Source organism: Pezoporus wallicus, unplaced genomic scaffold, assembly GCF_028554395.1.
Source record: "Pezoporus wallicus isolate ANWC-B61680 ecotype Strahan unplaced genomic scaffold, APGP_CSIRO_Pwel_v1 scaffold_7402, whole genome shotgun sequence".
Lineage (NCBI taxonomy): Eukaryota > Metazoa > Chordata > Aves > Psittaciformes > Psittacidae > Pezoporus > Pezoporus wallicus.
Window position 1 is genome coordinate 2,195,768 of NW_026641037.1, and position 21,362 is coordinate 2,217,129.

General features: G+C 43.7%; 2 protein-coding genes across 4 annotated transcripts; both read left to right on the plus strand.

Moving 5' to 3' along the window:
- The first annotated feature begins 882 nt into the window (after window positions 1–882).
- Window positions 883–11,830, plus strand: SLC33A1 (solute carrier family 33 member 1). 2 transcript variants are annotated; one of them, XM_057421696.1, is made up of 6 exons: window positions 883–1,685; window positions 5,645–5,835; window positions 6,487–6,671; window positions 7,600–7,717; window positions 8,544–8,759; window positions 10,425–11,830. In XM_057421696.1, exons 1-6 carry the CDS (start codon window positions 935–937, stop codon window positions 10,590–10,592), a joined length of 1,629 nt encoding a protein of 542 aa, XP_057277679.1. In that variant the 5' UTR covers window positions 883–934; the 3' UTR covers window positions 10,593–11,830. The 2 variants fall into 2 exon arrangements, with proteins under 2 accessions (XP_057277679.1, XP_057277680.1); XM_057421697.1 differs by lacking the exons at window positions 5,645–5,835; window positions 7,600–7,717.
- A 2,825-nt stretch (window positions 11,831–14,655) lies between these two features.
- On the plus strand, window positions 14,656–17,910 carry CUNH3orf33 (chromosome unknown C3orf33 homolog). 2 transcript variants are annotated; one of them, XM_057421765.1, is made up of 5 exons: window positions 14,656–14,797; window positions 14,882–14,941; window positions 16,071–16,224; window positions 17,001–17,161; window positions 17,637–17,910. In XM_057421765.1, the coding sequence occupies exons 1-5, from the start codon at window positions 14,717–14,719 to the stop codon at window positions 17,901–17,903; spliced, it is 723 nt and encodes a 240-aa protein (XP_057277748.1). In that variant the 5' UTR covers window positions 14,656–14,716; the 3' UTR covers window positions 17,904–17,910. The 2 variants fall into 2 exon arrangements, with proteins under 2 accessions (XP_057277748.1, XP_057277749.1); XM_057421766.1 differs by lacking the exon at window positions 14,882–14,941 and having other exon boundaries at window positions 14,662–14,797.
- Window positions 17,911–21,362: the final 3,452 nt, after the last annotated feature.

Genomic DNA, 21,362 nt, shown 5'->3' on the forward strand with positions numbered 1-21,362 from the left:
GGGAGGAGGAGCCGCCCGCGCCGGCCCCGCTCCGGCGGAAGGGGCGGAGCGCGGGGCCGAGCTTGGTCGGGGGCGTTGGGTTCTGAAGCTGCGGGTACATGGGGCTGGGCGGGGAAGCGGGGAGGTAACGGCTGCGGCGTAGCCCGGGCTGACCCCCGAGCTTCAGACTCGGATCCAGAGTCCCGCACGGTACGGGGGGTAGTGTTAACGGTTCAGGTGGCTGAGAGAGACAGCTGCATCTGCACAGCTTCCCTGAAATGCTTCCGAAGTACTTCTGACCCTTAACGCTCAACTCCCACCACCCCACCTGCGAGAAGGACGGGGGAGTGGTGCGAGGGCAGGGAGTCCAGATAGTTACGCTTGGAATTATATCTCCCGCACCACCCCATTCTGAGCGATTTTGTCGCAAGGTTGGCATCAATGTACAATTTTTGTTCTAAAGGGGTGGGGTTTTGTAGGGGATGTCACTGTTATGCGTTATTTATAACTACACCATGACCAGACCACTCGAAGTATATATCTTGCTTTTCGTCTGTTTTTAACGCCTGAAGCATCCTTCCGTTTCCCAGGTGTTTTAAACTCCTCAGAGACTGCCACGCGGTTGAAGCTCTCCTGTTCCTGCGCTCTTCCTCCGCTACCGCTCACCAGTGAGCCCCACAACGGTCTCCTACGGCGCTAGGACCAGTACCTCCACTCCCACCCGCTCAGTACAGTCGCGGCTCCGCCTCACCAGCAGGGCGGGACGGTACCTGACGTATGTCTGCGGCTCACCAATGAGCCGCAGCCAAGCCTGCCGCCAGTGCCCGCGTGCCCGGAAGGGGTGGGTTGGCAGTTGTCCGGCCGGTGTGCGGCGTTTGCTAAGCGGGGGCTTCAGCTCCAGTTTCGGCCCCTGCAGACGCAGCGCGGTCCCGGGGCCGCCGTCGCTGCTAAAAGTATGTCGCCCGCTATCGCGGCCAAAGAGGGCGGCCGGCAGCGTCGGGCCGGGAGCCACCATCACCACCACTGCCTGGACGTGGGGAGCGAGGCGCCGCCCGCCCTGGCGCTCTGCGGGGATGGTTTGCTGGGCGGTGAGGCAGAGGTGCTGCTGCCGCCGGAGCGGAGGCTACGGGGATACCGGGCGGAGCTGGGCAGCATCCTGCTGCTGCTGGTGCTGTACGTGCTTCAGGGCATCCCGCTGGGACTGGCAGGTAGCGTCCCTCTCATCCTGCAGAGCAAGAGTGCCAGCTACACGGACCAGGCCTTCTTCAGTTTCGTGTTCTGGCCCTTCAGCCTCAAGCTGCTCTGGGCCCCCTTGGTGGACGCCGTCTATTTACGAGGCTTTGGCCGCCGCAAGTCCTGGCTGGTGCCCACGCAGTATGTGCTGGGGCTCTTCATGATCTACATGTCTACCCAGGTGGATGTGCTGCTGGGCGACGGGGAGGGCCGGGGCCCCGATGTGGTGGCCCTTACTGTGTCTTTCTTCCTCTTCGAGTTCCTGGCGGCGACTCAAGACATTGCGGTGGACGGCTGGGCCCTCACCATGTTGTCCAGGGAAAACGTGGGCTACGCCTCCACCTGCAACTCAGTAGGCCAGACGGCTGGCTACTTTCTGGGCAACGTTCTCTTCCTGGCCCTCGAGTCGTCCTCCTTCTGCAACAAGTACCTGCGGTTCCAGCCCCAGCCTCGAGGGATTGTTACTCTCTCAGGTATTGCTTGGATACCACCGGCCTGTGCGTGCTGATGCTGGGATGGGGATGCTTCTTCCCTGAGCCTGGACCCAGGAGCTCAGGGAATCTCTGTTCGAAGCGAGCAGTGTGAACCGAGCAGGTTTGGTTTGTGCCTGCCTGGAGGCTGGCAGAGTCTAGCCCTACATGCACTTCCAGGCCTCTTTGGGCTTAAGAGTGGGGGAAACTTGCCTTGTCATTGCCATAGCTGACCTAAGCACTTTGGAGGGAATTCCCCCCCCCCCCCCCATTTAATGACTGTGGAATAGATTATTGTTTAAAAAAAAAAAAACAAAAAACAAAAAACAGACAAACCAAAGGCTTTGCTTCTTTTTAAGAAGGCCTTTTAAGAACATCTCTAGGAGGAAAGAGAAAAAATAAAAAATAACTCTTACCAGATAGTATTCACAGAAGTATAAATGACAAGTGTTCAGGGGTGACCATATAGCCAGTTTCTGAAGGAAGGCCCTATCTTGATGTATTAAAGGGGACTTTGGTTTCTCGTTAATAGACTAAATGAGGTCTGGTAATCCAACCATAACTAGCTATTAGTTTAGGGATGTCTTCTCCTTGGTGGTTTAGGGGTTGCTTGGGGGTTGTTTTGTTTTTCTTGTTGTTGGTTATTTTGGGTTGTTTTTTTAAGAAAGATATGTGGTGGTTGATGTTAGGCATATTACCTGGAAGGTGTTTAAAATGCATGTTTTGGTTTTAAGGTTGAGTTTAGCCAGCTCAGCCTATGGGAGGACAGGAAACACTGGCACCACTTCTGTTTGCAGTCTTACAGTGACCATGCAGTGAAGAGTAAATTCTCACAATTTTAGTTTCTTTTCCATCTCTTACATTGATTCCTCTACCTGTATCATCTAAGAGAAAAGGTATGCCAAAACTGAGTTAAATTGTTGTTTAAAGGCTAGTTTTGCTTTCTATCCTGTACCTATCTTAATAAATCGGAATATCAGATTCCAAAACTGCTGTACTTATTTTTGTCTATGCAGCTATTGCAGTTGCTAACTAGCCTTCCTCTTCCATTCCTTTTGATAACCCTATGTCTAGTCTATGTGTCAACCAGCATGGAGTAGTTCTCAAAGTAACACTGCTCGTTTATTGCTTCCCTTGGTTTTCCTTTACTGTGTAGTTTGTCAGTGCTGGTGTACCTCTTCCTTTTTGCTGCAGCAGCAGACTGTCGTCTTTCAACTGCTGATACAACTTGCAAATCGCTGTTGTATTTAGGAACTTGATTTGTCCACACCGTTGTCCTTCTGTTGTTGTTTTCTTGTTTTGGGTTGGGTTGTCGTTTTTTTCTTCTCAGTACTGTTTGTATAAATTAATTTGATGCTACTGTAAGAGTGCTTTCTTTGAAAAAAATAACAATAATCCCAAAACCTAAAAACAGTGTGACCTGTTTAACTTGTCCTGGAGTACTAACCTGGGTGGAGTTACCAAATCAAGGAACTCTGACACTACAGTTGCAGGATATATTTTTGGGGGATAGTAAAATGAACTGCAAGAAATTCCTGTTGTTTTGTTCATGTGACTGTATTCCACAATTTGCCGTGCCCACATTTCTCCTGAAGCAGCTGTAGAGCAGCAGTACTGTCAACACTCTCACTGACATGAGAAGAGTAGCTTTCTGGCCCTAGTAGGGCTTGTGATGAACCAGTTCAGGCAGTTAAAGCAGCAGAAAACGTTACAGTTTCAAAAGGTGAATAGTCTTCTGCTGGTTCAAATTTCTGACCGCTTTCGTCATAGGCTGAGTACCCATGCTGGGGAAAGAGCACATCAACAGTTCAGGACTCCAGTCAGCCTCAAGTTGTTGATAAGCAACAGCATTAGTTGTTCTTGTTAACTTTGGGAAAGAATATGGAAAAAAAGTAAAACCATTCAGCAAAACAAATGCTGTGTTATGTCATTTCAGGCTACAGTTCTAGGGAAGAAAACGAGAAACACATTTATTTGGGCATGCATATGAGTTTAGGTCTTGGCTGTTCAAATTAGTTTTTTTAAAGGCTTACTGGCTGGGTCTTTTGATTCCTGCCCAGTTTGCCATGCAGTCATGTGAATGCCTGCTCCAGCAGGAAGAAGTGCAAGAAGAAGGTGCCACTTCAAGGCAGCCCAAATGTATGTGGGCCGGTGACTGTGCAGTGCCCCTTTTCCTGGGAGGAGATACATTGCCATAGATTACTTAAAGCTGTTGCAACGAAACACCTGTAGCCCATGCACACCTTGTTGATGGCTATTTTCCAGCCAGGTCTGGCCCTGGTCTAGTTCAAAAGTTTGGTTTTCCCCAGTGCAATGGTTTATTTTGTTAGTAGCAATGTAGGGGCAGGGACAAATTAGGGATGGCAGTAGACAACAGTGGTGGCACCATAAAGTTTGTGCTTGAAATACTTCGTGTAAATTATATTTTTAAAGTTTTTGCCTCTTAGTGGACTTCACGGTGTTTGAAATGAAGTGTACCTTATGTTTGTGTAAACTGCTTGCAACCACAAAAGGCTTTGTTTTGTTTTATATATGGCTTTTTGTGAGTATTGTTTTGTTGCTAATCCAGCCATTGCATCACTGCATTACTGTAGCTGACAGGGCTGCCCTGGTCAAGAGTATTCATGCAATGATGCTCAAAGCTATTTCTGTTCCTGTCCTCACATTGTAGACTGCTCGCTGTAGTGATTATGCTTGGCTCTATTATTAGAGTACCTCTCCTGTATGTCTTCTGAAGACAGTAGCTGTGATTAGCATGATTGTGAAAACTCATCTTTTATATAAAAGTATGTGTTCAGGATACCTTTTTTCTACAGAGGAGAAAGCACTCTGGCAGCATTGGTTATGAGATATTCTTTACTTTAGAAAAGGGCAAAGTAGCAGGTATGGAAGCAGCAGAGAATGGTTTGAAATGACTTTTTCTTTTTTATAATGAGAACGGTAGGATATACCTAAAGTAGTCTTCCCATGTTTTCTTAAAGCTTCTTGTGTTTTTTCTCTTTCTGTGTGTAAGGAGCATCTAGTAATTGACTCGGTGCTCTCTTTGCCCCTTCACCAGCCCTCACTGCTTACTTTCAAGTCACAGGCTTCTGGAGTTGCTCGTGACTACTTGTGTCTTACCCCTCTGCATGTTACTGAGTTCTTTCCTGCCTCTTCCACAGAGACAGAGGATAGGATTATCTTGAATTAATCCACTCACTAACTCAAAAAGTAATTGCCATAAAAAATTGCTGTGTTTTTACTATTGTCTTCAAAAGCATCATTTATCAAATATTGTATCTGCTTAAAATAGAGCACATAAAGATTAACAAGTATAATATCCACTTAAACCAGGCATATTTGAGTGACTCTTTACAACATGTGTAAGAACTTTCATCAGGCTGTCTTTACACTTACGAGTGTAAATCTTTGTTTCCTTTAGATGGTAGATCTTAGATAGGGAGTATAGAATTGAGGCACAGACTAGTTACATGACTACACAGTAAATCAGCTGGAGAGGTGTGAATGCCTCCTTCCTCTAAAGTTTTTTTCCCTGTCTTGCAACTATGAAATATTTTGTTCTTCCTCTATCAGCTTTTAGTAGCTGTACACATAATCCTTCAAAATTTTTATTCTTACTTCTGTTTCTTCTCCAACGTGCTCGTCGTGGTAATAACACACAGATCAGCAGGGAAATGAAGTGCTCTGCTGCTGCTCTTCTGTCTCGGATCTCAAACAAATATATCATCACAGAATGAGAGGCAGGGAAGAGCTATCAGTTACTGTGCATAGCTATGTGTTTGTGGCTTGCTTTTAATGCTTGTTTTTAGGAGGTTCAATGAGTAATACGTATTACTATTAGGTTTATATTTTTGTGAAATAACTGCATTTTAGATGCTCGGTGAATTGTTAATGAAGTGTTAACGATGGCTGTTAGAAAGATTTTTATTATTTTTATTTTACCATTTTTTTCCCCCCTCCAGATTTCCTGTTTTTCTGGGGAGCTGTCTTTTTAATTACCACGACACTGGTGGCCCTTTTGAAAAAGGAAAACAAGGAACTAATACCAACAAAAGAAGAAACAAAAGGCATTACGGATACGTACAGGCTGCTATTCTCAATAATCAAGATGCCAGCAGTTCTAACCTTCTGTCTCTTGATTCTCACAGCAAAAGTAAGTAAATACATATATGAATTGTCAGATGCTGATGATATCTGAAAGATTACTGAGTCCCTGTGATGTAACTTTTTAGTTTTACTAGGGTTTGTCATCAGAGTTCTGAATTTTCACATGGAGTTTGGGGTAGAATTGCTTATATCATCATGCCAAGCAGGGTTGTACAAGAGAAAACATTTGTTTGAGCTTTTGTAAGTGTTTACACAAGCATTAAAGAGAAGTTTGACTGCAATCTAGTATTAAAGTAATTTACTTTTTAACATTTTTAAACAGTTAATCTGTTTGTGTAGTCTGCAGTTAAAAAGACAGAAAATGTTTCGTTTAACCTATATACCATTTCCAGAATCTGCATCTCTGCACAAACTAGGTTTCCACTGCTGCTTCTTGGCTGTTGTAGATGCCAACAGAAATTAAGGCATGGGACATGAATGTCATTGCTACATTTAATGCTCTTGGTATAGTTTTGGCACAGATAATAAGAGTGTGCAAGTGTAGAATGTGTGTTGGAGCTTATTTGGAAAATGCATCAGAGATGGAAGTGACTTGTAATCTATCATGTTTCTCAGTTTACTTAATACTGAGTAAACTGAATTTCTAGCTAAACTATCGCTGCTTTCCTCAGTTTATTTTGTCTAACTTGTGCTGCAGGTTGGATTTTCAGCAGCAGATGCTGTAACAGGACTCAAATTGGTGGAAGAGGGAGTCCCGAAAGAGCACTTAGCTCTGCTAGCAGTTCCAATGGTTCCATTACAGATAATATTGCCTCTGATTATCAGCAAATACACAGCAGGCCCCCAGCCACTGAACACATTTTACAAAGCTATGCCTTTCAGGTAAAAACCAACCAAACAAAAAGTCTCATTTGATAGAAATGTAGTAATTTGTGTACTCAGAACTATTACAAGATGTCTTGTGTAACTCTGACTTCCAGGTACAAGGAAGTATGTTGGATTTCTCATAGTAAGTTGAACTGTCTTGTGCGTTGAAGATAATTCACTTAGTATCACATACAGGAAAGCAGAACATGACGTGTTTTTAAGATGCACACACAACAGCGTTGCATCAGTACTCTCCTGTTCTTACTCAGTGTCAATAGTTCTTTATTCATGAATTTCTCTAGATCTGTGACTGTATCTATGAAATTACATGTGCTTCCTAACTTAAGAGTGGCAGAACACACTGACAAGTCACTTGGCGCATCTCCAAGGGGTATGCTTTACTGAGGTGACTGAGAGAAAAAGACACTTCATTTTGGTGGTGTTTTTTATATAGGAGTTTGCTTATGGAATTCTAAACCAGATGAATCCAGCAACCTAATGCAGTTACTCATTAAGTCATGTAGCATGTTTGTAATAGGCAGCTGCTACTTCTAACATGTTCTTATGCAACTATATATGTTTTCATACACACAAAAAAAGAAAAGTACATCCTGCTTGGGCTGAATTTGGTTGGGTATCTTGTGCTTTGTTTTTTACAAAAATCTCTACGTGAAGGGGCAGGGGAGAAGGCTTGTATAGGGTATCCGGCAGTGAATTATGTTTATGTGGAAGACAGAATTAAATATTTGACAAGCACTGAAACTGTAAACATTTTATACCTAAGCAATTCTAACTAAGACAGGAATAGTTGTAACCAGATATAAACTATTTTAATGTACTTTGTATGTATAAATGTTTGATGGTTGCTTTGTATCAAGGAAACATGAATGAAACACATGGGAAGAATTACTTGAATTACAAATTATCTTTCTTATTCCTCCAGATTACTGCTTGGTCTGGAATTTGCTTTTTTGGTATGGTGGACTCCTAAAGTAAAGCATGAAGGAGGATTTCCTATCTACTACTATGTTGTAGTATTGCTGAGTTATGCTTTACATCAGGTAACATACGTTGCACGTGGGAAGGGGAGAGTAACAGGAGGGTGTTTCATATCAGTCAAGTAGAGGACTATAAATGCTGTTACTTGCTTTTGTCTTTAATTACACAAGAATTCTCTGACCTGTGTGCTGTATGGCTGTATTTATTTTTGATACTCTTGTAATAATATTTCTCCCTCTTCTATGTGCTCCATTGGACATTTTCTGTGGAGTTACTTTTAGCTGACAATATCTGCTTTTGTTTCCCAGATGTTTGGTTTTTTTTCCCCCCCCAAACCCAGAAGCCGAAAAGCATGGTGTGGAGCTGGAGAAATCACAGCATTCTGACTGAGTTTCAGAAGCATGATGATTGTGCTTGTTATGCAGATCCATAAAGTTATGTGATCCTGGTCCTAAAAAAGATACCTTACTGATTTTTGAAGGAATATCATGATGGATCTGATCCAAAGGCCTGGAAAGCAAGCACCTGATACGAACTGGGCTTTGGATCACAACTAAAATGTATGCAATTAATTGGGAGTTGATTTTAAATGCCAAAGTGTTACTTTTCTGTTATTTTAGCTGGTCATTTTATACTTCAGATTGATAACCTGAGTCATTCCACTGCAGGTGAGGCTTGGTCTGTTTCAGCCTGACTTGAGAGAAGTGGCAAGGCTACTTCCTGGTATTGGTAGAGGGGCAGACTGCAGAAGTAGTTTCTCTCTTATGCAATTTTAAGTTGTTGGGATTATTTTTCAATCAGTGTTCCTAACTACAAGTTATCTCCTAGGCTTTTTAGTTGTCACTGTCTGCACCTTATTTCTTATTGGTTTTCTTATTTCTTCTATAGATTACTCTGTATAGCATGTATGTTGCAATAATGGCTTTCAATGCCAAAGTCAGCGATCCACTGATTGGAGGAACCTACATGACACTCCTAAATACTGTGTCAAATCTTGGGGGGAACTGGCCTTCCACTGTTGCGCTCTGGCTTGTGGACCCGCTCACGGTGAAGGAGTGTGCAGGGGCCCAGGAACAGACCTGTGGAACTACAGTTGCTGCAGAAGTAAGTTTTGGAGGTGGAGGAGGTCCCTGTTTAATTATTTCTCCATTAGATTGTTTCCCAGTATTTTTTCACCTTTGAATACCTTTGTAGCCAATAGCTTAAAAATTCCTCCTGATTGAGCTAATTTTCCTGTTAGATAAAATTAAGTCTGATTTTGTCTGTGTGCTCTTAATAACTAACATCATACCAAAGATTTGCAGTTGCAGCGTAGTTATCTTTCTGGGCTGGAATGAAAAGCTGGTGGTAGAAGCACTAGATTGGTGCCACATTCTCTATGGTATAAGGAGGCTGTAGTTACATTTTTGAGAGTAAACCTTTGTAAGTTCAGAGTTGTATAATTAGGCACTCTGTTCTTGGCAGGCTGTTTGTCCCACAAGTCCCTTAAGTTTTGGGGTAGGTTAAGTTTTTACCTTCTGTCTTTCTGGATGCTTCCTATCTGGATGCCTTGATACCTTCTTCTTCTGTGATGTTCCTTTGCTTTCTTTGATCGTCACTCCACGTGAAATTGAGCTGTGTGACTTGGCAGCTTTCCCAGTTTTGGGAGCCCAGTGGAAGAGAACAAAGGACTTGCTGTGCTGCTGTACACAGATCAAGAAACAGGACGCAAAACTGCCTGGAAAGCAAGGTTTCAAATTCACCGCTTCATGCGCAAATGAGAGCACTTTAACATGACTATCTGGAAGGGTGGAAATGTTTTGGGGGTTTTGTTGGTGTAGTGGTTTGGGATTTTTTATCTGTACTCATGGCTGAGATTTATTCTGCTCCAGAATGCCAGTACTCTTAGATGTGGAGGTTCTCTAAATACACAAACTGTTCTGGAGGTCAAAAGTGACTTGTTGGAACTGGAGTTGCAGTTTTTACTGGTTGCAGAAGGGAAGCTGTTTCCACAGTGTGTGCATTTTCAGCCTGCCTCTCATTAGCTTACCACCTATTAGGTTCCCTCGACCTGTGCTGAATTTAAGTCCATCATCCTTCACCTCACTCCTGATCTTTTTTCACAGCCTCTCAATTGGTAATGTTCCACCACTGCCACCACTCCCCTTTTATTGCTAATCTGATCTTGATGTGTCCAAGAGCAATCAAAGTGCTGGCAGACTCTCAGCTTGGAGAATTGATTTATCTTGGGGTTATGGTAGTACTGGAAGCTGAACAATAGCGGAAACAATTGTGTGCTACATATTTACCCTGTAAGTGCTGGAGTATTTGACTTCCAGATTTGCATTATAAACCATCCTGGGCATGTTTTCTTCCAGACATACGCAGCATTTTGTACCACTATTGTGGTGAGATGCAAGGATATAGTTTCTAAAGAAGCCATTTGGATGGCTATGGAAGAAAAAAAAAAACCAAACAACAAACCTTTCTTTTTGTGTGATTAAGAACAGTGTTCCCACCTCCAGGTCAACATGAGGCAGTTGGGCAGCTTCTGTTTTCTAGAGTGCACCCCTTGGGCCAATATGCTCCATTCCCCAAATGTTTTTTAACAGTTTCTTATTTTCATAGTGATAAGATCAAAAGCCTCTCTCATAACTCCATACAAATGAAAGAAGAGTAAATAAACGCAAGTAAAAAGCAGTGGATATCTGATGCCTGTTTTCTGAAAGTCTGTGTTTCTGTATGACCCAGAGAATACTTACTGCATCAACTTCTGCTTCTCTGTTTTAGCTCTGCACAAAAGCTGGTGGTTCCTGTGTTACTACCTTGGATGGTTACTATGTGGAATCCATCATCTGTGTCATTCTGGGATTTGGCTGGTGGTTTCTATTGGGCCCAAAATTCAAAAAGCTGCAGGATGAAGGACAGTCTGCATGGAAGTGCAAGAGGAGCAATTGATGCAGTTTAAATATTGGATGGACTAGCAAGGTCTTTTTAGTTTTATTACAAAGACATATCCCATAATCAATAAACAGGAATATAGGTATTTTTTAATGCCCCATCACTGACAAAAGGGGTGGCTGAGGCGGTGGTATGGTTGTATGTGATACCGCTTGCCCTCCTAATATGAAAATATAAGTTCAGAAAGTAACTGTTAAAAAAATGACACTTGCATCCTACATCCATATCCCTGAGCTCTAGCTTCAGTCGTAGCTGCTGGTCTAACACCTGAATTTCCATAGAGTACCTATGGAAAAGCTAATTGTGCCATGTCTGTCTGAACAGCAGCGTTGTCAATTAAGTTATGACTTCATTTTCAAACAGCAATGATCTGACACAGGGCGTTGACCCGGGGAAGGACATCAAGGGCAGTTTGACGTGTAGATTAAGCGTGTTGTACTACAGAATTCCTTGCGGGAAGATAAAAGTGAAATGTCTGTGGGCTTTGTTTCTTCCCCCTTTCTGAACTGTAACCACACCTCAAAAAAGGATGAAATCTTTCAGAGATTCTTTTAAATGTATTTTCTGGCTTTTATAAGCTTTAAAGATTTATAAGAAAATATTTTTATAAACAAATTACATTTGTTTAATTTATTTCTGCTGTTTCAAAGCATTTTGATTTACATTCAGGTACTTTCTTGGAAAAAAAAAATGCTGTAAGATAGGACTTGAATAACGCACAATACTCTAAGCCTTGAGTTCATAGAGGTATAGACTGGATAGCGTAGCAGGTAGCACACAAAAAAGCCCTTGAAAGGCAGCTGTTATTATGAGGGAATGAATCCATGGAGTTGGTTCCTCTATGTGACTAAAATTCAAATATTCAGTTTCAAAATCAGTGGGAAAAAATGGGACCCTTCCCAGATAGTGGAAAGGAAAGGTGATCAGTGCCTTTGAAAGTGATTTGGTGACGACAAACCTGAAACACTCCCAGGGGTTGGTGTATGACTTGGTGTCACATAAATCAGATGAGATAAACCCTGTGGTAGAGCTGCTACAGAAATTTATTACTGATGCTGTGTGGTGGAAACATTCCCGTTGCATTTATCAAAAGTTACTTCCTTCCCGAGTGCCTTAGCGATATACAGCAAGCACACTGGATGCCTGGAGAGAGGGCACTTGGACACTGTTCCATGCATATAGCACATCATTATTAAAGAAGAAAACTATTAAAAATCCCTTTGAAAGGTACCTGATTTTTTTTTTTTTTCTATTCTGTGTTTCTTGCCTTGTCAATATTTGTAGTGTTGTATCTTAAGCTCAGTGCTCCAAGCTCCAGAAGGGCTTATGGATCTTTTGTTACTGTATGTTTTTTGGGAAAAGTAAATCGATAGTGACTTTTCACTGGCTGGAGGGGATGTGTGTACAAAGTGTCTGCATGACACAAGGACCAAGAAGGTGTCTAGAAGCAGAGAGTGACCAAGTGCTTCCCTGGGCACTGAGCCTTGTTCCTCTGCCTCCTCTCCCTCTTCTCAGAGCACCGAGCCCTGAGCTGTACATCAGTCAAGATAAATAAAATCACATTGGTTTTACTCCCCAGATGGAAAGTTATAGAATGATTTGGGTTGGGAAGGACATTAGAGATCATCTAATTCCAGCCCCCCTGCCACAGGCACAGACCCCTTCCACTGGAGCAGGTTGCTCCAAGCCCTGTCCAACCTGGCCTTTAATGCTGCCAGGGATGGGGCAGCCACAGCTGCTCTGGCCAACCTGTGCCAGTGCCTCATCACCCTCATAGTGAAGATTTTTTTTTTCCTAGTACCTAATCTGAATCTCCCCTCTGTCAGGTTAAAGCCATTCCCCCTTGTCCTGTCCCTGCATGCCCCTGTAAAAATTCCCTCTCCAGCTTTCTGGAGAGTACCTTTAGGTACTGGAAGTTTGTTAAAAGGCCTCCCTGGAGTCTTCTCCAGCCTGAATGAGCCCAGCTCTCTCTGCCTGTCTCTGTAGAAGAGGTCTTCTAATTTCACCTCCGCATAAGCACAAAAAAAATACAAGATTATGTTGGAGATTCATAGTCAGTGGTGCACACAGGTTTCAGCAGATCATCTCTGCTGGATTAACTGTAAAAGGCACTTCAGTTCTGTGTCTCTACTGAAACAATGGGCCACTTTAACTGCATCTTGTTCATAATTAAAGATATATTTTTTCATTAACTTTTCTGAACTAGAGGAAAAACCTCTCAAGTGGAGAATATGAGAAATTATATTCTTAAGTGCTTTAGAGTTTTTTGTTTTGTAACGCAAATTGGAAGTGATCCTACTGTACCAGCCCATTAGCAGGTTGGTGAAAAGAACTAGTAAACTTTAGGTCTCGCTGTTTGTTCTCCTAACATTAGTATAAAGTGATTTAATTTTTTTAAGATTATAATTACTGTAGATTTAAACATCTCTAGCAGTAAAAAAATAACTTTTAAAACAGACAAGTGGCAACCCAACCTCTTCCTTGAGAGTGTTATTAAAATGGGAGTTCAAGAAGGTGGATGGTTCTAGGTGCTGCTCTAGATCACTTGGTAACTGCAGGGCTTTGTGCTCCTGCCTGGCCTGAGTGAGTCATGGGAGTCAGATGTGTGTTATCTCCAGCAAAAGGGAAATGGCAGAAATTGGATTTTTGTAGGTGAAGGGTTTGTCCCAGTTCCTGTGCAGGATCATTGTGAAGTGAGACAGGTCCCAGGGGAGAGGGTGGACCAAGGGGTGGGTGTAGCAGGACATGGGGAGGGGAGGTAGTGGACAGCTCTCCCCTTCCAGTGCTGGGTCATTACAGCGGCTTACCATGCAGGAAAGTCATTGTCACCTGCGCTCACAGCTGGGACTTGTTCTTGTTTCCCAAGACTTCCTTAAGCAGCAAATACCAGCACTGCAGAATTCAATTCTTTAATTCCCATGCCCAGAAGGCTCATGCGTGCGGCAAAGTGTAACATCCAACAAGTTCTGTAAAATGGGATCAGGCTGCTGTTGCACCCTGCCTCCTGTGGCCCGTGAGCAAACAGCTGAGGACAGAGCATGCCAGTCTGGTGGCTTGGGAACTTCAGCACTGCCGGTGCACCATCAAAACAACTGGCTGCTCTTGTTTTAAAATACCAACGCTACATTTCATCTGTGTTACAGGTGCTGAAGAATCTGCCAGTGCCCACTGTCCACTTCTTTGTTTTCTGTAAGCTGTTTTGTTTCATTGCCCTTTAGTTTCAACCTTAGATAAATTTTTGTGACTAAAGTATGGGTTTTGCTGCCTCGGGTTATGAATTCCCAGCTAAGTATCTTCTCCTGTAACCCTGATTTGTGACTGTTACTGTCTCATGTATGGTCTGTTCGTGTAGAAACCTAGAACTGGGTTTAAATGGTAGACTTGTGTAAACAAAATCCAGGTTACTATAATTAAATTATAATATTATTATTATTAGATTTAGATCAGATATTAGGAAAAAAATTCATTACTGTGAGCATGGCAAGGCACTGGCAGAAGTTGCCCAGAGCAGCTGTGGCTGCCCCATCCCTGGAAGTGTTCAAGGCCAGGGCAGATGGGGCTCTAAGCAACTTGCTCTAGTGTTAGGTGCACCTGCCCATGGCAGGGTGGTTGGAACTAGATGATCCTTAAGGCCCAACCCAAAACATTCCCTGCTTCTGTGATTCTTACAATGCATGTATTTCTTTGAAGCCCACAGAGATGCATTGCAGAGGTGGGCATTTAATGCAGCTGAGGGAACAGGTAGCTAGAGCCATTTGGAAAGGAGTGACAAGTAGTTGTTGTGAATTACTGTAGAGAAAAGAATAAACAACAGAGATGAGTGTGGAAGTGTTCCACAGGTGGGTTTTCTCTTCAGATGGTGCCCCGAGGTGCAGCAGGGGACCTGTCCGGTAGCGGTACCGCACCTCAGGGCTCAGGGGAGGTGTAGTGCAGTTTGGAGGGTTATGGCCGTCACAGCCGCGTTAAAATGCTACCAGGCCGAGACTGGAGCCGCCTTAACGGGTTTGTGTTTGGAGGCCCAATGCATACAGCCCGCCGCTGGGCCCGGCCCCGCGGCAGCTCCTGTCCCCGCCCCGGCAGCCCGGCCAGCGGGCGGCGCTGCGGGGAGGCACCGTGCGGCCATGGCGGAACGGAGGAGCGGCGCGGCGGAGGCCCTAGCCCGCCTGTCCGAGTGGGCAGACGCGCACCTCGGCCTGCTGAGGGTGACGGGACCGGCAGGGCGCGGGTGAGGGGCGGGGGCAGGAGCCAGGGCCGCGCCGCTGAGCCCTGCTGTCCTCTGCCTGCAGAGCCTGAGCACTGGGATGGCGGTGGCCGGGGTGCTGGTGCTGGCCCGGAGCGTGCGTATGGTGAGTGTGTGCGGGGCGGCCGCGGCTCCGCGGGGCGCTGCCGGGTGCCGGCGGACGGCGGGGAGCCCAGCGCGGCCCGGGGACTTCAGAGGGCCCGCGCCGGAGGGACGGTGGAGGTGCGGTGTTACTCGTGTCTGTGCCCGAGCAGCAGCAGCGCGGCTGGGGCGGGACGCCTTCCTCGCCCCCGGTCTGTTTTCGGGCTTACAGGCTTGGACCCCAGATGGGAAGGTTGCCTGAATAAATAACATTCAGGAGAAAGATCTTTGAGTTTAGTCGTGGTGGGTCAGGTTTTTTTACTTCCAGAGGGCTGGTGTGTTCCAGCCGGGGTACATCAGCAGGTCGGTATTTTTCACAGCTGTACAGATGTGTGTCAAGTGCTCTGCAGAAGACTAGTGGCACTTCTAGATTTTAGGGTCTTAAATCCTGGGCGCTGTGCTATTCCCAGCTCCCGTCCTTCCTCCTCTGCCCACTAAACCTGTGGCTGCTTCATTCCTGTGCTGCCAAGCAAGGCTTTGCTGCTGCTAAGCACTTTCCCTGTGTGATCACATAACTTACCCCTTTGGATCCTCCTAGTAGCAAATTTAGTCTTACTGTGATCTCTTCAAAGGTGTGCATCTGCTTCTCCGTCTCCTCTTTCAGTCCCTTACCAAAGGCTGTGTTGGTTCTACCTGCGCCGCCTTGGTTTTCAGTATGTCTGTTCTCTGCTAGCATCTTTAAGCACATCTTGGCTTTCCTTCACTTTTATCCTAGCACTGTTCAACCCACTTTCAAAACACCCTTTTCATAGTGAATCAAGAGAACTTCAATTCATATTGCTCAAAAATGTCGTTTTCTGTGCTTTCTATAAACCTTGCTCTCATGCCCACCCCTGATGTTGCAAGGCCTGTACAACATGGAACATTACAAGTGTCTGGAATGGCTGGCACATAATGGCTTCTGCAGCTGATTACTATTAAATATATGTATATGCACACACACATATATATTTGTCTCTTCTGTCTAATAATCGCAGTTTGCCAAACAATTTTAGGAAGAAGTTGGATTTAGTATGATTTACTGCTTTATGATTCTGGTTTGTTTGTTTAGGTTTTTTTCCCTTAAAACTTTGTCTTCTTCTTCCCATCAATAGACAACAAAGTTTTCAAGGGCTTTGGATATACCTGTGGAGTTTGTAGAAAAGAATGTGAAATTGAGGGGGAAATTACATTGCATAACGGAGAAAGGCCTGGAAGTTGAACACATTCCCATTAGCATTCCTTTTATTACAGCAGTACAGAGAAAATGTGAGTAGAAGAACACAAAGGACAAGGGTGGGAATGGAATGTTGGGGCTGTTACTATGGCTGCACAGAGAACAGGCTGCGGCAGGCTGGTGGGCAAGGTACAGTCCTGCCTGTGCCTTTTGGTCTTTCTGTACTTCACAGGTAGAAAGTGGGGGAATAAAAGACTGCAAGGAGACTTGTAAAAAGAGCTCACCAATATAATATAGGTATTAACCAGCATCATTATTGTGATATTTTTCTAAAAAGCTAGCACACCAGCAGTTCAGCTGCTTGCATAGCTCACCTTATTCCTGGCAAAAAGACTGTTGGGGTGGTGCTTTCTTTTACCCCGAAGATTGGCCACCTGCCTCTACAAACCCACTCTTGGGGACAGTTTTGCTGTGACCTGGTGAAAGCTGTCCCTGAAGCCTGTGAGGCACACACACTTGCTTTGCAAATACTTGGGGGTGCTAATGCTTCTTGCCTGTTATTCCTCTCCCTTGAGATAAAATGAGAATGACTGATAATGAAAGCAGTTCTTTCTGTGTGAAAAATAAAATAGCTTAAAATAAAAGAAGCTAGATTAAACCACTTACACAATCTTGAATAACTTTTTTTTACTAAAGGAAAGATGAGACCAAATTCTTATTTACAAGTAAGTAGTGCTTTGGGGAACCACAATGGGTTATTTTTGCCTTTTAAGTCCATGGGAATAAATCCATTACTAGCAGCTGAGGGTCTGTGCAAAGCCTGAAATTCCTTTGCTGGGTTCAGTAACAAAGTTCTTTCTCTAATCAGGGCAATCAAAAGGTCTTCTACTGGTAAGACTTGCTGGAGTGGAGTTGGCACCAAGTGGCATGGTCTGGTTACAGCAAGAGTTAAAACCCCAGCAGATGATATGGTTCCAACTTCTGGGAAGAGAGGACTTGGCACTAGAGTGCCTAGTTTTAGTAAATAAGGTAAATATAGCAACAAAAAATTTACTTTTATCTGCAGTTTTGAGTTTGACTGCAGTTATACAATCCAGTCATCTCAGTACCTTCAAGGAAGATGATTATTTATAATTTATGTATCTTTATATGAATTTTAAATGTCATATTTGCAGCTCTGATTTCAAGACCGGTGTTTTTGATGACAGAGTATTTCTCTCAATATAGCCTATTTCTGTCAATAGGCTATACTGTGTAGTTCTGATTAGCCTAATGTTTAGTCTGTCAAATGTTCTCTCACAAATGTCTTAGTATTTATATATTTAGCTGTAAAATGCTATATTTATCATCAGTATTCATTTTTAATTCAGCCAGAATCCTTTTAGCTGTTTCTGCCGGAGTATAGATTTAGCCATAACTAAAGCTTGTATCTCAGAGGAGCTGACACAAAAACATAAATAAAACAACTTTAAAGGTGGAGTATGTTTATTGTGCCTTTTTATAGGGTCGATTTCTCAGCATGTGTTTAAATGAAGAGATCTTGAGACAGGGGCTTGGCAGAACGGCGCATATTAAAGGACTGCATCACGATTCCCGCCTGTACTGGAAACTTCACAAAAGACTCCTTCGAGCAGAGTTAAAGGCCTTGAAGAAAAATAAAGGAATATGGCAAGAAGAAAGTTACTCTGAAAGAATTAGAGATCGTATAAGTAAGAATAAATTTGTAAAAACATTGAAACAATTTGTGAGCTGGTTAAGACGCTCTGTTTAAATAAAAAGGGGCTACCTGTGTTATGTGCTTGATGTATAGTGTAAGTTTATGGTAAAAAACAGTGCCATAATTTTGAGGGTCCCTGTCTTGAACAGAAAACTCACTTAATGCCATTTTATAACCCATGTGGGATTGAAATTTAGTAGTAGTATGCAGTTCTGAAGCTGAACTTTGCTACAGCAATGTCCTAAATTAGTTGCCCAGTTTTTCACCTGCTAAATAACCTGTACATCTCTCTTAATCAACTGGTGAAAGCAATCAACAACCCAGTTTTTAAGAGGTACAGAGTGTTTGTTCACAGTTTATTGCCTTAAATGCTTCTCTGCTACATGTCATTGCTACATAGCCATCATTGGTTAGAAAACTTTTCATATCTTTACAAAGCTTGTGGTATTTACACACAAGCATTTTGTCTGAATTCAGTTCTTACACTACTTTTGTGTATCATTTGTGTTTTAAAAAGTCTTTCATCTTGAATAATGGGTTGCACTGTTCCTGATATTAAAGGTAATTTGTTACAGCTGACCCTAAACATCTGATAAGGTCATAACAACTAGAATGTCTTGGGGGAAAAAAAAAATCACTTGGTATATCAAGGAATATAAATTAATATGCCAGTAGTCCAAAGAGAAGGCAACATTCACTTGAAGAGGAAAAATGTATGCTGTTTTTTCTGATGGTTCCATAAATATCTAAAATCAGATGCAAATGTAAGTTTAACATGAAGTTTGAAAAGATGGACCATACTGTGCTAAGAACTTACTAAATTCTTATTTTATATGGAAATGCATCTTAAGTATATGAGTGTCTTACTTTTTTGTAAATATTCTCAGAATAAAAACTGAATTCTTATGTTCATTGTTACATGTTTTATATATCAAGCACTTGACCTTTGTTTAACCTCTCACAGTCCCAATATTTATTTAAAGTGAAGTGTTTTACAGATTTTCTTTCTTTCTGTGTGATTCCTTGCAATGAAATACTAGGGAGAAGAGCGTGGTATAAAAAATTTTGATAGCTGAGCGTTGCTTGTCTGACAAGTAGTTGTTATGTCATCATTTTTTCTGCTTAGGGCAAAATTGTGAATCCTGAGATCCTAAAGTGAGAATAGATGTTAGTGCTTCTTTACTGCTTTAGTTCCTGGATCATCTGAGGGGTGAGATTAGTGTTTGCAAAGCACAGTGAGCAGCTGGCAGTGAAGAACCTGCAGCACAGATCTCTGTGTAAGAAACCAGTGTGGGGGAGAGGGGAAACAGGCCTGAAGCAGGCCTCGACAGGAGCTGGAAATTGGGTATCTGTGCCTGCTAAAAGTGAGGCACCTGGTTTTATGCATTATACAGTGAAGGGCTGGGCCAACCACTGCTGTGGTTTAGACGTAACTCCTTTCTTTGGAGAATGCCACAGGGATTCAGGATCAGCTGTAGCATCCTCTGAAGCAAAACTCAAAGGTGACTTTGAACCCCAAACTACAAATTCAATCTAAGCATTAATCCACTTCCCACAGGGAATTATAGGTGTTTCAGTTCCTGCACCTAGTATGTAGAAAGTGCTTTTCCAAAGTGGGTATAATTGTATTGTTACGTATTTTTTTTCTGTAATAAACATAATTCTATGTGCACTTGCCACTCTCTTTTGTTAATGAGTCATAAAAGGATTGGTCACAAAAATCCACTGTAAAGCTGAGAGCAAAATCTCAGGAAGCTGCATGGTACATTTCTAGCAAGCAGAGGTGAATTGTGAGTGAATGTGAAGCAAGTTTGTTCTCTCACAGTCCTGACTCTTATCCATTTTTACCCTTGATGAATTCAGAATGGATTTGTCTAAATTACAGTGAATTGCTGTATCATTTCTGGTAGGTTGTGGCTTATGAAGGGTTTTTAAAAGGTGGCAATAGGGCTGCTTCATCACTTCTGTCAAGGAAGGCCCCCACACACACACCTTGGTCTGAACCAAATTTTAAAGTTCCCTATATTGGTAGTAAAATAATCTAACAGAAATAATTTTAGAAGGAACTGTGGAGAGGGATATACAAATATTTGGATTCAGCCCTCTAATATCTTTTCATGTTTGTTGCACAAGGCAAGAGGTTTTGGTGATGTGCTCTTACTACAGTTCTTGGTCAGAATACAAATACAGGGAGCTGGTTTTGTATACAGGATCAGCACTGTGGTGGACAACACTAATCTCACAGAGAGTAACCAAGTGGTGTGGGATTTGTGATTGCAGGGACAAATGATTTTGGGAGAGTCAAGTCCTGTAATTGTTTGTTAATGCTGTTTTCCTTATCATCCAGGGCTTATCTGTTTAATAAAAACAAACAACAACACACCCTACCCCCTCAAAATAAGCACAATTGGGTTCAAAGCTGTGCTTTCCATCTATGCAAGGCTTGAGAGGTTGCAGATCTTGTCTCAGTGGGAGGCCTGTCTATTGAAAAAGCAGTAACAGGAGTAGAAACAAACAGCTCTGCAGAGTCGAGGAGCTGACTGGGAGGTGGGGGAGAAGCAGCACGTTTCTGTATTATATAAAACCACCCCATGCTCCCCCTGAGGAGCACAGTCCTGTTCCTTTAGCTACAGCAGCAATGCACATCAAAATATTTCCAAGCAGAGGATGCGGTTCTTGTGTGATTAGCAGAAAGGACAAGAATTAAACTGTGTGCTCTTGTGCCTTTTCCCCTGCAACTCTGAATATGCCATGAGCAATACAACATCTTCAAAAGATCATAGGGAGTGAAAGGCCTCCAAATGGCCCACTAAGAAAAATATCTTCAGTGTTGCACAGGCTTTTTATTGCTGGTGCAGCATGCAAGGCAAATGGTTGCCATAAACACCACCAGCCCCGGAGCCCACCCAAAACCAGTGGACACAGCGCTGTTCTGTTTTCAGACAAACAACGGAGTTTGGCTGTGGGCATGGAACGAGGCCTCACCGCCACCGCGATACTTAACCTCCTCCAGCACAGAGCTGCATTCCTTCACACCAGGACATCCGTTCACCGTCGGTATGCTGGATGTCAGGGACACTGGGGCTGTACAGGTACCGGCTATCGTTTCTCTGCAGTTACACTCTGTTAGGGCAGGTGAACGTCACCATAGATTTTTAAAAGCAAAAAAGTACTTCAGAAGTCCGCCAACGCGGTATTCCCCTCCCCGGGGGGGGGGGGGGGGGATCCCGCACTGCTCGGAGGAAGGCCCCTAAAGGCTCTTTCCAACTCCTGGAGGCGACGGGTCTCTCCCAGGGCTCGCCTCGTTCCGCGCCGCCCCGCGGCAGGTGCGGCGTTGTGGCCGTTGTTGCGCGATGCCCTGAGGTGACGGGGCCGTCCCGCGCGTCTCCATGACACCCGCCGCCGGCGGGACGAAGGTGAGCCTCAGGGTCCGCCTCACCGCGGCTGCTCCCCCCCCAGCTCGGGAGCTCTGTGATTCCGCCAAGGGGAGACTCTACCGGGACATGGCTAGGG